General features: G+C 40.5%; 1 protein-coding gene across 5 annotated transcripts in view; it reads left to right on the top strand.

Moving 5' to 3' along the window:
• KLHL14 (kelch like family member 14) overlaps positions 1–12,930 on the top strand; it is a 60,513-nt gene that overhangs the window by 44,505 nt on the left and 3,078 nt on the right. For all 5 annotated transcript variants that reach the window (XR_005255859.1, XM_038128371.1, XM_038128369.1 and 2 more), the window contains 4 exons: positions 3,224–3,302; positions 9,437–9,627; positions 9,789–9,947; positions 12,688–12,845. Coding sequence is in view for 4 of the 5 variants with exons in the window: in XM_038128371.1 (XP_037984299.1) it covers positions 3,224–3,302; positions 9,437–9,627; positions 9,789–9,947; positions 12,688–12,845 (587 nt within the window). In the remaining variant the exon portion in view is untranslated. The remainder of the gene's footprint in view (positions 1–3,223; positions 3,303–9,436; positions 9,628–9,788; positions 9,948–12,687; positions 12,846–12,930) is intronic.

The raw sequence follows: 12,930 nt of genomic DNA, 5'->3' as shown, positions 1-12,930 counted from the left end.
AGTACCTAAGGCCTGAGATTGCCTAGATCTGGGTCAACTCCTGGGCTGAAGATGTTGCTGAAGACATCTTCCAATTTCCCTGACCTGTGAATACCAGTGCTGGGATTTTTTCTATAGAGAAGATAGCAATAAAAAAGGTATGAGCATTGCTGTACTGATCTCTTTATCAAATGGATCTTACTTCTCACTGCAGGTGGACCTGAAATCATAAACTACATCCTGTGCTGGGCATATTCTTTCTTGAAACCATTTTGCTCTAAATGTGCAGCTACATGGGGGCAGCTCATATATGCCCACTTGAATTTATGTAAAGGCCCTTGTCTGCTATCCTCACAGCATAGGAGGGACTTCAGATGGACCTACCTGGAATCATCTTGCCAAGGCTTTACAAAGCTTCTGCTTCAAATTAGACTGTTCCAGGTGTTTTTTCCAATGTAAAGAATTATCTTAGAGATGGTGGCAATGGTAAGACATTGCTTTAGCCATCAGACCATCTGGTTCTTGAGAAACTGCATAGACTCCAAGGAGTGCTCATGCCTCCTTCATGCTCCACTAACTTCCTGACAACCCAGAAAGTATGGGAGAGATTTTTTTCTCACTTTTTTACATCTTCCAGTAGCTATGCCTTTCTAGTCACAAGGGGTTCTTGCATGAGTAAACACTGATGAAAGCAGGGTGCACAACATAGGCATGGATTTAAGACCAACCTTCACAACCTTCAGAGCCCATCACCTTCTTGCATGGCTGCAGAGCAGAGAACAGTATCTGCCTCCTTTTGTGCTATCATCCTGATTTGCTAATCCTGATTTTTGTTCGCTCGTCCCAAGTTCTGTGTTCTGACAGAACAGGTGCATCCTAAGATGCGCAATCTCCTGGCTGATGAGCAAAGCAAAACATAGAGTTCTCTTTCAAACTGAACTCCAGTCTTAAACTGCAGTCAAACCAGTTACACCAGGCAGATTAAGTAGGTCACCAAGTCCTTTTCCTGCAGTCACAGGCATCATATAATCCCATTTTGTAAATTTTCTAAGCTACATTTGAAAAGCAGTTGGATTTCCAGCCCCCACTACTCCTCTTGGAAAGCTGTTACAAATCCAATTGCTCTAAATGACTATGAGCCTTATTCTGATATCCAATAAAATGTATTCTTTGACTGTCTAAATCACCTTGTTCTCATGCCAAGGCTGGCCTTTAGTTTAACAGTTTTCCCCTCCTGGAGATTTGTTCCTCTGAAGTATTACAGGCAGCACTCCTATCCCCTTTCAGCTTTTGTATTTCTAGGTACAATAGGCCAAGTTCTTTGTCTCCTGCCATAAGGTAAACTTTCTGTTCTTCCTGTTGCCATAGTAGCTCTTCTCTGTGACAGTTCTAGTTTGATTTCATCTCCCTTCCTGTGAAGGACCTAGATTTGTATCCTGCACTCCCAGTCTAGGCCTACTAAACCCTTCTTCTACCCTGCACTTTACAATCATCTGCATACATGGTGTTTGTAGTGAGTATGTGTATGACGTGTGTTAGGCAGCCAAATTAGAGATTTGTATGACAACAATGAATAAGCTGCTGTATTACTAATGAGCACTGAAGTCCCAGTGACTCTGAAAGATCTAGTTTAATACAGCAGCCTTAAAACCTAGAAAAAAATAAATATTTAAACTTAGGATCAATATTTATATTATTTTCAATTCCTGCTTTTTTAAATACAAAGAGATTAGTAAATGTCTTAGTGAAACCAAGAACCTGCTCAAACTTGCTGTTACTGTTTTGCTGCTTATTGAATCTATAGCCCTCGATGCCTCTTTTTCTAAACTGTCTGTGTAGACTAAAGGAATCCAGATAAGGACCAAAAGCCAAGCCTCACTTCACTAAGCCCAGTGGCAGAATGACCAGTTGCCCTTCCATTAGGGGAATCTCACCCTGTGTCTTGAGGCAGTGCTGAGATGGTAATGTCTTTGAGTGGCATTCAGCATGGTCCTCCTTAGGCACCATGCTGGATTTGGAGGGAAATGCTGCATTATTCATCAGCCTTCTGCTCTACCCTCCTCATATAGAACACGCTTATAACATGACGAGGAAATCGGTCTACTTCCAAAGCGGTCAGTGTAGTTTCTTTCTCTGTTTTCTTGTAGAACATGAACTTAAATTATTGCAAATATAAATTCTAGCTGTATTGTTATTCTTCTCTACTGTCTTGATGGTGTATTTACACATGCTGAAGTAAGCGTGGAATGAAGCAGGCAAAGTGAGCCAATCCTGCAGAGGCTTCTCTGATGCAAAAATATTCACCTTGTAGAATGCCCAGTGACCATTTATAGAACTGTGATATACACAGTTAGGTTATTCTGCTGGCCTGTGAAGCCTCTAATTCAATTTTTTAGTCACACATACATAAACAAAGGTTTCTGTTTTCAAAATGCTCATCTGTTGAAGTCTCAGGTGTTACAGGAAATTGCCATGCACTCTCTTGCTTCAGTTTTCTTGCTTTGGTGTCAATCTGCATGTAAAATAAGGTGAAATCTTAATATCGTGAAGACATGAACACAGTTCTTGGGCTTGACAGCAGGGAGAAGCTAGTTAGCTGGTGTATGTTGCTCATGCTTCATATTTTAGCTAACAGAGTTGGAATAAAACTCTTAAGAGTGTATTCCCCCTTCGATGCACATGTGTAATTCCTTCTAACTTACACTGAAAGTACATGGTAGAATAAACTATCTAGTGCAAACACTGCATACCCCATGCTGATGGCTTATGCAGCTCCTGGTTATTTGCACAATGGGTTTTTGCCATGTTCCACACAGAGAGGATGTAAGGAGAAAGAAAAGAACATGTTCTCCCTCTAATTTTTTTACCTGACAAAATTCTAGTCATAAAAGTACTGTGGGGATGCCCTCTTTGGGCAGTAATTTTGTTTAGTGCTGTGATTTATTGTGGCTGTGAAAATACCACAGCTTGTGTAAGTAAATTTAAATACACATTTTCAAGATCTTATTACAAAGACCAAGAATAATCGCTATCTGCTTTTACTGCTCCTGACTGCTAATTCAAGCCTTGCAGTGCCCCATTTGTTGAATTATTACTGTACACACAGTGTAATCATACATTGTTGTAAAAGGGGGAACCCTTCATAAAAGGTGTCAACTTGTGAAGTATATGTAATATATATTACAATCATGATGTTAAATACATGAAACAAACAGCTGAGTGTCAAAATAATCTATCTTTACAGGGAAACACAGTACAAACTTTGTTAGCCGATACGATCCCAGGTTTAACAGCTGGATACAACTTCCACCCATGCAAGAGAGGTAAAAACCTGCTATGTGTTTTTCAATTTCTGTTTTCTCATCCTAGGGGCAGCTGAGGTTTGGCTTAGTTCTGGGAATAAGGAGGCCTATAGAACCATTGAAAACACAGACAAAACTGCAGCATGCAGTTGTGTCCCATTTGCTTCCTAATTTTTAAAACTTTCCAGATTTGGAACTCCAGTTGCCAAGTCCTGCAGTGCTAACTCATGCAAAATAGCCATGGACTTTATGCAATTACTGGTTGCCTGAGTACAGTCTGAAGGATTTTCCTGAAGTCTCCATAGTGTCCTGTCATGTTCCCTGACTGAAGTGTCATGATGAGTTTGGCAGTAAACAAGCAGTAATTATAGTCAGATATCTTAGAGGGAACTGAAACCTTCACATGTTGACTCCATCCTGTTTCACCACGCCAGCTATGAAAAGCTCTCCTGAACATGTCTCCACTTGTCAGAGGACTCTTAATCCTAGGTGGTCTTTGAGTGAAGTTGCTGTCAGTACATGCATATTAAGAGTAGCTCGTGTTTTAATCTTGCTGTGTACCAAAGAGCAAAGGTGGATGTGGACTTGAGCAATGACTTGTAAAGATGATGTAAACTGAACTGTGGGTCCCAAATGCTACCCTCACAGGAAAAAATTCCATTAACCTGAACAGAATTGTGCATATTTCATAAGAAGAATCTCAAAGGTAGAAGATCCAAAGTTACAATGTTATTTGAAGAAAATATTCAGTGTCCTTCCTTCAGTTAAACACCCATCTTCTCATGGATCCCACGTACAAAAGATCTCACAGTGTCTCCCTCAAATGCTTTCTTTATTCCATGCCAGTATTGCCGTTCTTTCTTTTCTTTCTTTTTTTTTTTCTTTTTTTTTTTTTTTTTTTTTTTTTTTTTTGTTGACTGTCTACACTTTTCAGGTGTCTGGCAGTCAGAAATATATTGAATTCAGTGCAGTGTTGTGATTCAAGGTGTGTCTTATGAGATGCTTGGAAATATGGCTGTTTTTTTCAAATTTCCAGGGGTAAAATGTCAGTCTGTAGAATGTTTGAAGGACCTTTGTTCAAGATTCAGTTTGATTGACCTAAGTCCCTGCTTTTGCAGCACCTAGCCTTCTCCCTCATTCCCACCAACACTGGGATAACCTTCACAGCTGTGATTGTTTACTTTAAAACAGAGGGACACCTTCCCCTCTGGTTCAGCTTCCCAGTTTAGGTGTTGGCATGGGGGAAACGGGGTGAGCATCAGAGTGGGCATCCTTGCTGAGCTGGAAGACTGGCTAGGAGGCCAACTGGTGTTTGTATGGAGCCTGTAGCTCTTCCGTGGAGCCTAATCTGAGTTCTTATTATGCCCTCTGGGTATCTCCAAGCCAGATTCCTGAGGGGTGTTGGCAGCTGGCTGAGCAGTTGGGTTTATCTGGCTGACAAACTTCAGAAAGCAGAAATAGAAATAGGCAGCTGAGGGTTGGAGAAAGGAGGCAATAGGAATTTTCTCACCCCCACATTGGCCAGTTGTGTTTCCGTGGAAAACCGTGTGGCAGGTGACTGGCCTTGTGCTCTGGTGGAAGCTGTTGCCTTTAGCCAAGAGGTCAGCTGTGCCCCGCGCTCCTGCCCGTAATAAACTGTAATGTATGAACACCACAGCTCCCTACAGAGGGACTGAAATACAATGGTCCCCTCATACATAGCTCCTTCTGCAAGGGGCTTTGCTATGACAACGTTAATTGTCACCTCTTTTGTTCAGGATACACAGCTCATGGGCTTGCCCGTTGTTTTTCTTTAAAGGCTCCTAAGCATTAGGGCTATTGTTGGAAAAAAGAGATTTTACACTCACTTTTTAAAATGTTTTTTGATGGTTTGTTTGCTCAGTCCTAATGACTTCCTCAGAGTTATTGCAGCTTTCAGAGGTATGGACTGGCCCAGTTTGTAGAAGATCATGCAAATAAGAGAGAGCTTTTATGCAGTTTTCTTTCCCAGCTCCTTTAGTGAGATAAAGTTCCCATTAAAGTCAACAGGCTATTTTCCCCCTACTAGGAGTACAGGGTCATGCCCTGTCTCTGCTGGCATAATGCAGGCACCATTGACAAGACAGACTGTTAAATGGGTTTTTCTGAGTCATTATGGTCCATCAAGTCAAAACCTATTTAGGAATTTTAGTCTGAGAATAATTGGCTGGATAGACTATAATAGCTCCTTTGAAATGACTGCCAGGTAAATGTGGGACTTGTTCACAGGCAGTATATTCTCAAGTCAAAACTCTGTATGAAATATTTGATAAGTAAACTTTTATCTCACATGCCAAAATCCATATCTGATTGATTTTACTGTGTGAGCTATAAAGAAAAGTCCAATCCCATTATAGAATCAATGTCGCCAGTGTATTTTCTTTAAAGCTAAGTTTGGTTTCTTTTCCCTTGAAGAACATTTCAACTATAAATGCTTTTGAAAAATAAGTACTATTTTCAGGAGTTTGTTGTTTAGAGAACCAGAAGCTTTGGAAATACACATCTGCCAGATGATGCCATAATAACAGGAAGGTTTTTTGGAGAACGGTTCAGTTAGACTATGATGGCTACTGAAGGAGCAGTCTTTGTAGCAGCTGTATCTGAACTTGAGGCGCGAGCCTCAGCTGGACACCTCAGGCAGAGCTGTTGCACCTTGCCAGCTCAACACAGAGCTTTTCAAGGTGTGTGGAGCAAACCAGCATTTAAAACAACTTGTTTTTTCTTATATTCTGAGTTTAAAATTTTTGCTTGAAGACCACCTAAAAGCATGGCATTGTACCAGGTTCTGAAGAAGCACAGCTGGAAGTGGGAAGTGAGCAGGTCAGTGTACTCTCTGAGGCTGAGTGAGCAGAGAAAAGGCACAGACAAAGAGATACAAAAATTTCACATTTTATTTTTGTCTTTGACTTTAATAATAGTAATGCCAGCCTCTATTAAGACTATTTATTTTTTAAACAGCAAAGCATGCATTCTATAAGTGACTCTGAAATCAGGTCCAGATATTGTGACAATCAGTAACAGCATTAGCAAACTTAAATCTCAGACTGGTAGATCTATTTGGTGTTTCAGGGCATAAATTCATCATGTGTGAAAATCATGAAGAAAATCTTCCCTTTTATATGTGTATACTTGAAAGAAGAAGTTGGTTGGCTTGATGGTTAGGTGAAGGAATGTGAAGAAAAAGCATTTAGGAGACCAGTGAACATCGAGTACTTTTAAGTCCTGAGAAAAATCACAAAATAATTGTCTTATTGTCCATATTCAGATCCTGAGGTACATTTTAGTTACCTGGTTAGAATGAATAGTGTCTTCTCAGTAGTGAGGGGAGCGTTGTCATGCAAAGATTGCTGTATTATAGTTTAATCTGAATCATATTTTACAGCAGTTTAAAAGTCATCACTTGACAGCATGCCTTTGCATGCTGTAACAGCATGCCCTTACACACTGTATCATTGAAAACTAAAAAAACTCAAAAAGCTTCAAATGTTTGTGAGAGAAGCTACTGAGTGAATGTTCACATCCAAGCAGAAGAGTGAAGTATGCTGATGCTTTCATTTTTGCTCCTTACAGTGACACTGTGTGGATGAAACCAGGAGTACACGTACAGAATATCCTCAGTGAAACCCTAGTTAAGAGAATAATGCATGCAAGTTGTGTCTACCTCTGTTTATTAAACCTGAACTTTAAAAAAAAAAAAAAAAAAAGGCAAAACAGGCTGTGAGCAGTTTGTTAATGGGTTCACCAGAGAAGGTCAGAGGAGTGGATGTGGGAGCACTGACAACAGGCACACTCTGGTTTTGTGCCTTGTGGTTGCTGGACACGGGAGGGTTGAAAAATGTGTACCTGACTATCCAGGCTCTCTCTAATAGGAGGTGACCTCTGCAGCTTTTCCTGCTTTTGGGGCAACTGTGGGCTGTGTTGCCTCAGGCCCATCACATATTCTCAGAAAGCTTATACACACTTGATTGCCTGTAACACCTATAGCCTCTGTCAAATTAGAGTGAAATCAGTCAGCAGGGATTTTTTTTAAGAGACAACAGTAGGCAGACATGGGTACATGTACAGTGTAATCAAATTAGCTTTGTTTCCATAGAATATCAGGCTAAAAACATAGATGCACAATTTGCTGCCCGACCATGCGGAGCAAAATATGCCATCAGCTTCTATCTGCCCACTGACAGATAAATTAAATGGTCTTTTTTAATTCATCAGTTGATCTGGAGACACTTGCCAGTATTCCTGTCCTCCTATTTCCATGGGGTTTTTTTTCAGAAATCCTCCCTGTGTTGGATCTCCCAGCCCCACTCAGAAAGGGGTTGTGTCCCATGCCATCCAAGTTGCCCATGTGCAGGCAGGGTGAAAGCAAAGAAGTGAACAGGAGGTGTTCGATGACCCTGGCTGGTGAGAAACCCTGTCAGGTGCACACCAAATCCAAAAAGTAAGGTCAGAAACTGGCAGTGATGCATCAAATCTGTTCCCTAGATGCCCAGCCAGCCCTGCTGTTTCCATGGCTATATCCCTTGGTGTCTGCCTGACTTCTCTTCCAACTTATAAACCACCAGCCAGTCTCAGACACTTTTAACTAAGAGGGAGATTTCTCCAAAAGGTTAAAAGATGCTATAATTTTTCTGAAAATAGGTAGCTGTGCAAAAGAGCAAGATCTTATTCCTTCATTCACTGAAGAAAATGCTCCTGAACATGCCTGGCTAGATGTCAGGTTAGGGATAGGGCACACCAGACTTTGCCAGCTCACCTGGTCACGGGATGGCTCTCAGGAAGCCCGAAAAGGAGTTGGACATACTGAAGCTGTTTACTGTGCTCTGTGTGTACCACTGCTCATCCAAATGCTTTGCAGTGGTCTGCAGGTTCAAGTCCTTGATGGTGCAGCTGACCATCAAGGCCCCAAGATTTAGTGCATGATTCAGGAGTGAAATATGCAGCTGCTCCCAGATTCAAATTAAGGCATCTGGGCAGGAATCAGAGTGCATTGAATCATCCACAGAGCAGGGTTTGGGAAGCTACAGCCAACTACTCCAGAGTGCCTGCTTTGCAGGAGCTGTCAGAGCTACACTTTGCTGTGCCTGGCCTGTCTGCTCATTTCTGGGCTCCCATGCCATTCTGGTTTCACCCAGGAGAAAACTTTATGTTGGGGACTGACAACTCTTGTCATTCAATATTTTGTTCAGCTCTTCATCCTAGCCCAGCTGTGCTCTTTTGCAATTTTCTTTCTCATGTTATTGCAGCTTGAAATTAAAGGTCTCTACTCTAGCAAACCTTTCTGTTGCTGAATGATCCAGGGAGCTTTCCCCAGAGTGAATTACACCAACCAAGGTCTCTCAAAATCATCTACTGCTCAATTTTTACTTCAGCAACAAACACTCACCATTGATTTTGGAGGCACGAGGAAGACAAACTAATATATGCCTGACAGTCCTGGCCAGAAAACTTAATTGTTTTCCTACACACCTGAGTTGCATGTAAAAGCAGACAGGTGGCTAAAACTTTTCTCGGGGTTAGTTGGATGGAGACAGACCTCATTTGAGTTAAAGGGTGGAAAGGCAGTGTTGTGGCTAGCATAAGGAAAGTTGTTCTATTTGCAGTACTGCAGAAAGAAGAAAAAAATGATAATTGAAGAAAAATTTTGATGATGTGGTTCTCTTAGTAAATTGGGAACAATGACCCTTGAAGGACCATAAAGAAAGTGAATGTCAAGATAATTTATTATTGTTACATTATCTACCTCATTTTTCACTTTGTCTTACTGAGTTGTTATATCCCTTACAAGGTAATGCCCCATACATTAATGAGCACCTTTTTATCTTTCACGGGTGTGAAAAAGAAACAAACAGCTTCGAAAAGGGGTATTTTCTGGCAGTTTTATGTGTGTCTAATTGTTTTGACACAAAAATGAAGTATTTTTTGATGTGGAATATTGTGTATTTGATTAGCAAAACAGCTACAGTCTCTAGGATAGCTGAAAACATGTGAAGCTTCCTGGAAGCTACTTCTCTCTGATGTAGCATTTGAAGGAGCAGCTCTCTTAGTTTAGGGAGTCAGCTGGAGAGGGGAAAGAAATGTTTGACATGGCTAATTGGTTTGTTGTTGGCTTGTTTGTTTTGTTCTGCCCTGTCCTCCAGGAGAGCCAGTTTCTACGCCTGCCGCCTTGACAAGAACTTGTATGTCATCGGTGGAAGAAACGAAACTGGCTACTTGTCCAGCGTTGAGTGCTACAACCTGGAGACAAACGAGTGGCGCTATGTATCTTCACTACCACAACCCCTGGCAGCCCATGCAGGAGCCGTTCACAATGGCAAGATATACATCTCAGGCCAGTGTCTTGAATAATTCCTGCTGTGTGACAAGAAAACCAACCCAAAACCACCATAAAAAATACATAAACCGCAGAACCCCAAAACCAGAGAGCTAAATTCCTGCTGCAGCACAATGTCTTTATTTATATTAATGAACTGATGTGTATTTACTTTGCAGGAGGTGTTCACAATGGAGAATACGTCCCCTGGCTGTACTGCTATGACCCTGTGATGGACGTCTGGGCCCGAAAACAGGACATGAACACAAAACGAGCAATCCACACTCTGGCTGTAATGAATGATCGACTGTATGCAATTGGAGGAAACCATTTGAAAGGTCACATTTTTAATAGCGAAAAAGTATCACAGCGTCCCACATCTCACAACGTCCCACAGCGTCCCACAAAAAAAGAATATTTTTGTTAGACAGAGTTAAATACATTGAAAGCCAAGCAACACAATTTAACAGGACACTTGAGCCAGCAATTTTAAAAACATTTTATGCAAATTATTTTAAAATTATAACAGTACATTAAATATATGAGTAATGAATGCTTTAGATAATAAAAATGGGAGCTTCCATTACTCAAAGGCATGGACAATTTGTCATTACCAAGAATTCAATGAAACAAACAGATTATTCTTTGACCCGAAAGTACCAGCAATATTTTCCTCTGTAAATCATTTTCCAAAATGTGCAGTTAAAGAGAGCTTTATTCAGAGCAACACACAAAAAAAAACAAGCTCCTGATTTAATGAAGAGAAAAAAAAAAAAAGCAAACTTCAAGCCATTAAATATTAGGACTAGGCTCTTTAAATCCCTTTTTAGTATTAAATGCAGATTGTTTATTGTAATTCTTTTTAGAGGTCTCTTGTTTTCATCTTTTGAAAAGGTCTCATATTAAAATAACTATTGCTTTGGCATTTGGTAATTTTATTTTAATACCATTGATGTTAAAGAATGCTTCTTAATCCAGCCACTTAGACAAAAAGCACACCTCCTGCTCCTTTATCCGGTGATAATATTTGATCGTTTATATTCACTTTTTTCTTCTTTCTCCTTTAATGTTGAAAACTAAAAAATAAAAGACTCCCAACAACAAATGATAAAATCATAATATAGAAGAAAAAGTAAAAAAAAGTGTTAACTTCCAGTAAAACCAGGTCATGTCTGACCCCAGTCCTTGGGCCCCCATGACACTGAAAAGCCACATGCTGCTTTTGGAGATCTGAGTGTCTGTGGAGCATGCAAGGGACAAAGTCCCAGATGTAAATTTTCCCTGATAAATAGTACTGGTGCATAAACCCCTGCAGGCAGGTTCAGTGCTGCTGTGCCTCCACTCCCCACCCCCAGCTGGGATGGGTGTTTATGGACTGGACCTTATAAGGTGAAGAGGGCAAAAGCTGCTTGCACATGAACAACTGCCAGGATTCAGTGCTTCCCAGTGTTGGCTTTTCCTCCTACAAAAGTAAAACCTGTCACAGCTCTTCTCAAGCTAAAGCACATGCTTTGGTTTGCAGAGGCTTGAACTGCTTCTATTCTGCCACCTTCTTTTTTTTTCCCCACATAGTTTCACCTACTTCTAATAAGCCTTGCATTGTAGCCTGTACAGCTGTTGTCCTGGGTGCCTTTGTTATGCTTGAACTGCTCACCGTTGTGAGGGGTATTTGAAATCCAGGCTTCTGGAAAGATGTGGCTGTCTGGTAAAAAAGACTTTTTGAAAAAAAAAAAAATGGTTTCTCCTATACAGTGAAACAAAAGGAAGAACTGCAAGGATAGGGAGGAGGGAGGGGACTGAAGTGTGGATGAAATGTTACAAATTCTCCACAGGCCGGGAATAGCAGGCCTTTGTGAAGCTGAACTGTGTAGTAGTGTTAGCTGTGCATTTACCACATCACAGCTAGTCATGTGCATACTGCAGTTTGTTACAGAGCTTTTGACAGCTTCTGGGTGCACAGCAGTGGCCTTTTTTAGGTGCCTTGAAAACCTTAAAGCAGCAAGTAATTATTTCATATGATTATGAATTATTTCGTATTATTTCACACTCATTCCAGACAAATAATATGCAAGCAAGCAGCTCCCTTGTGAAGTGCCAATATCACCAAACACCCTTTTTTACAGAAAATCTTATTTCTCTTTCCTGTCATACCTTGAAGAGAAGAGAGAGGGTTAAGAAAAGCACTTCAGCATATCAAGAAAGCCATATTTTTACTGCAGTGCTCTGATAAAGAAGGTAGTTTGAAATAGGGAATTTCCTAAAATTAGAGCAGGAACCAGGACTCTTGTTTTCAATGTCTGTGTTGGGCTCACTTAATTCATATTAACTGATGCAGCTTGAGAGTCTTGAGCTGAGACCCCTCTGCCCTTTGGTGATCAAACAGAAGCAGTCGTTTGGAGCATTTTTTGGCCTACCAGGGAAAGATGGGACCACCATCTTTTGTGGTTACATTTTTTTGTTGCCTTAAAGACTTTACCCCAGCTGTGTGCTTTAGAGCATACCTTAAATCAGCTGGAAAATTGAAACTGGTCCTGCACATCATGTCCATCATGCTAAGCACTTTGTCCCTCTAGAACCAAGTGGCTTCAGTTGTCTTAGCTCTCCCTGGACTTGTTAGACATTGATTTCTGAGCAAAATTCAATCTGTTCCATTTTGAATAGATTGGATCTGCTGAATTTTGAGAAAGACTGTCAGGACAATTTTTTCCTACAGGTTCAAACTTGTATTAGCACTGGTAGACAAGGAGGAATTTTTTTTGAATCTGCTTGTGTCGCTGATAAGTTATTACTGAGTGTTTCCTGATGTGGTCAGGTTTTATATGGAGTCATGATTTGTAGAAGACTGTAGAACTAATGGTAAAAACCTTCAACAGATTTATTTGAACTGAAATAACGAAGCATTAATGTTACAGAAATTGGCTTAAATGTAAATGAAAATATTTTCTAAAAAATGTTTAACAATTATTTTATAATTTTAATAGTATAATTGTAACTATAATTTAATAAATTTAACAGTAAATTAAGTAATAAAACAGTATGTCATAACACATGTTCTCTTTTCTTAATGCCCTCATCCAGGTTTCTCCCATCTCGATGTAATGCTTGTGGAATGCTACGATCCAAAAGGTGACCAGTGGAATATCCTCCAGACTCCTATTCTGGAGGGTCGCAGTGGCCCTGGCTGCGCAGTCCTTGATGACAGTATTTACCTTGTAGGAGGCTACAGCTGGAGTATGGTGTGTACCTTCTTTCTACAATCACCTTTCCATTCCCTCTGCGTTCTTGTGGCCAGTCCATATAGTATGTAGATGGGATGGAGAG

Source organism: Motacilla alba, chromosome 2, assembly GCF_015832195.1.
Source record: "Motacilla alba alba isolate MOTALB_02 chromosome 2, Motacilla_alba_V1.0_pri, whole genome shotgun sequence".
NCBI lineage: Eukaryota > Metazoa > Chordata > Aves > Passeriformes > Motacillidae > Motacilla > Motacilla alba.
The sequence above is the reverse complement of the archived record's forward strand: the minus strand, read 5'-3'. Positions and strand labels throughout refer to the sequence as shown.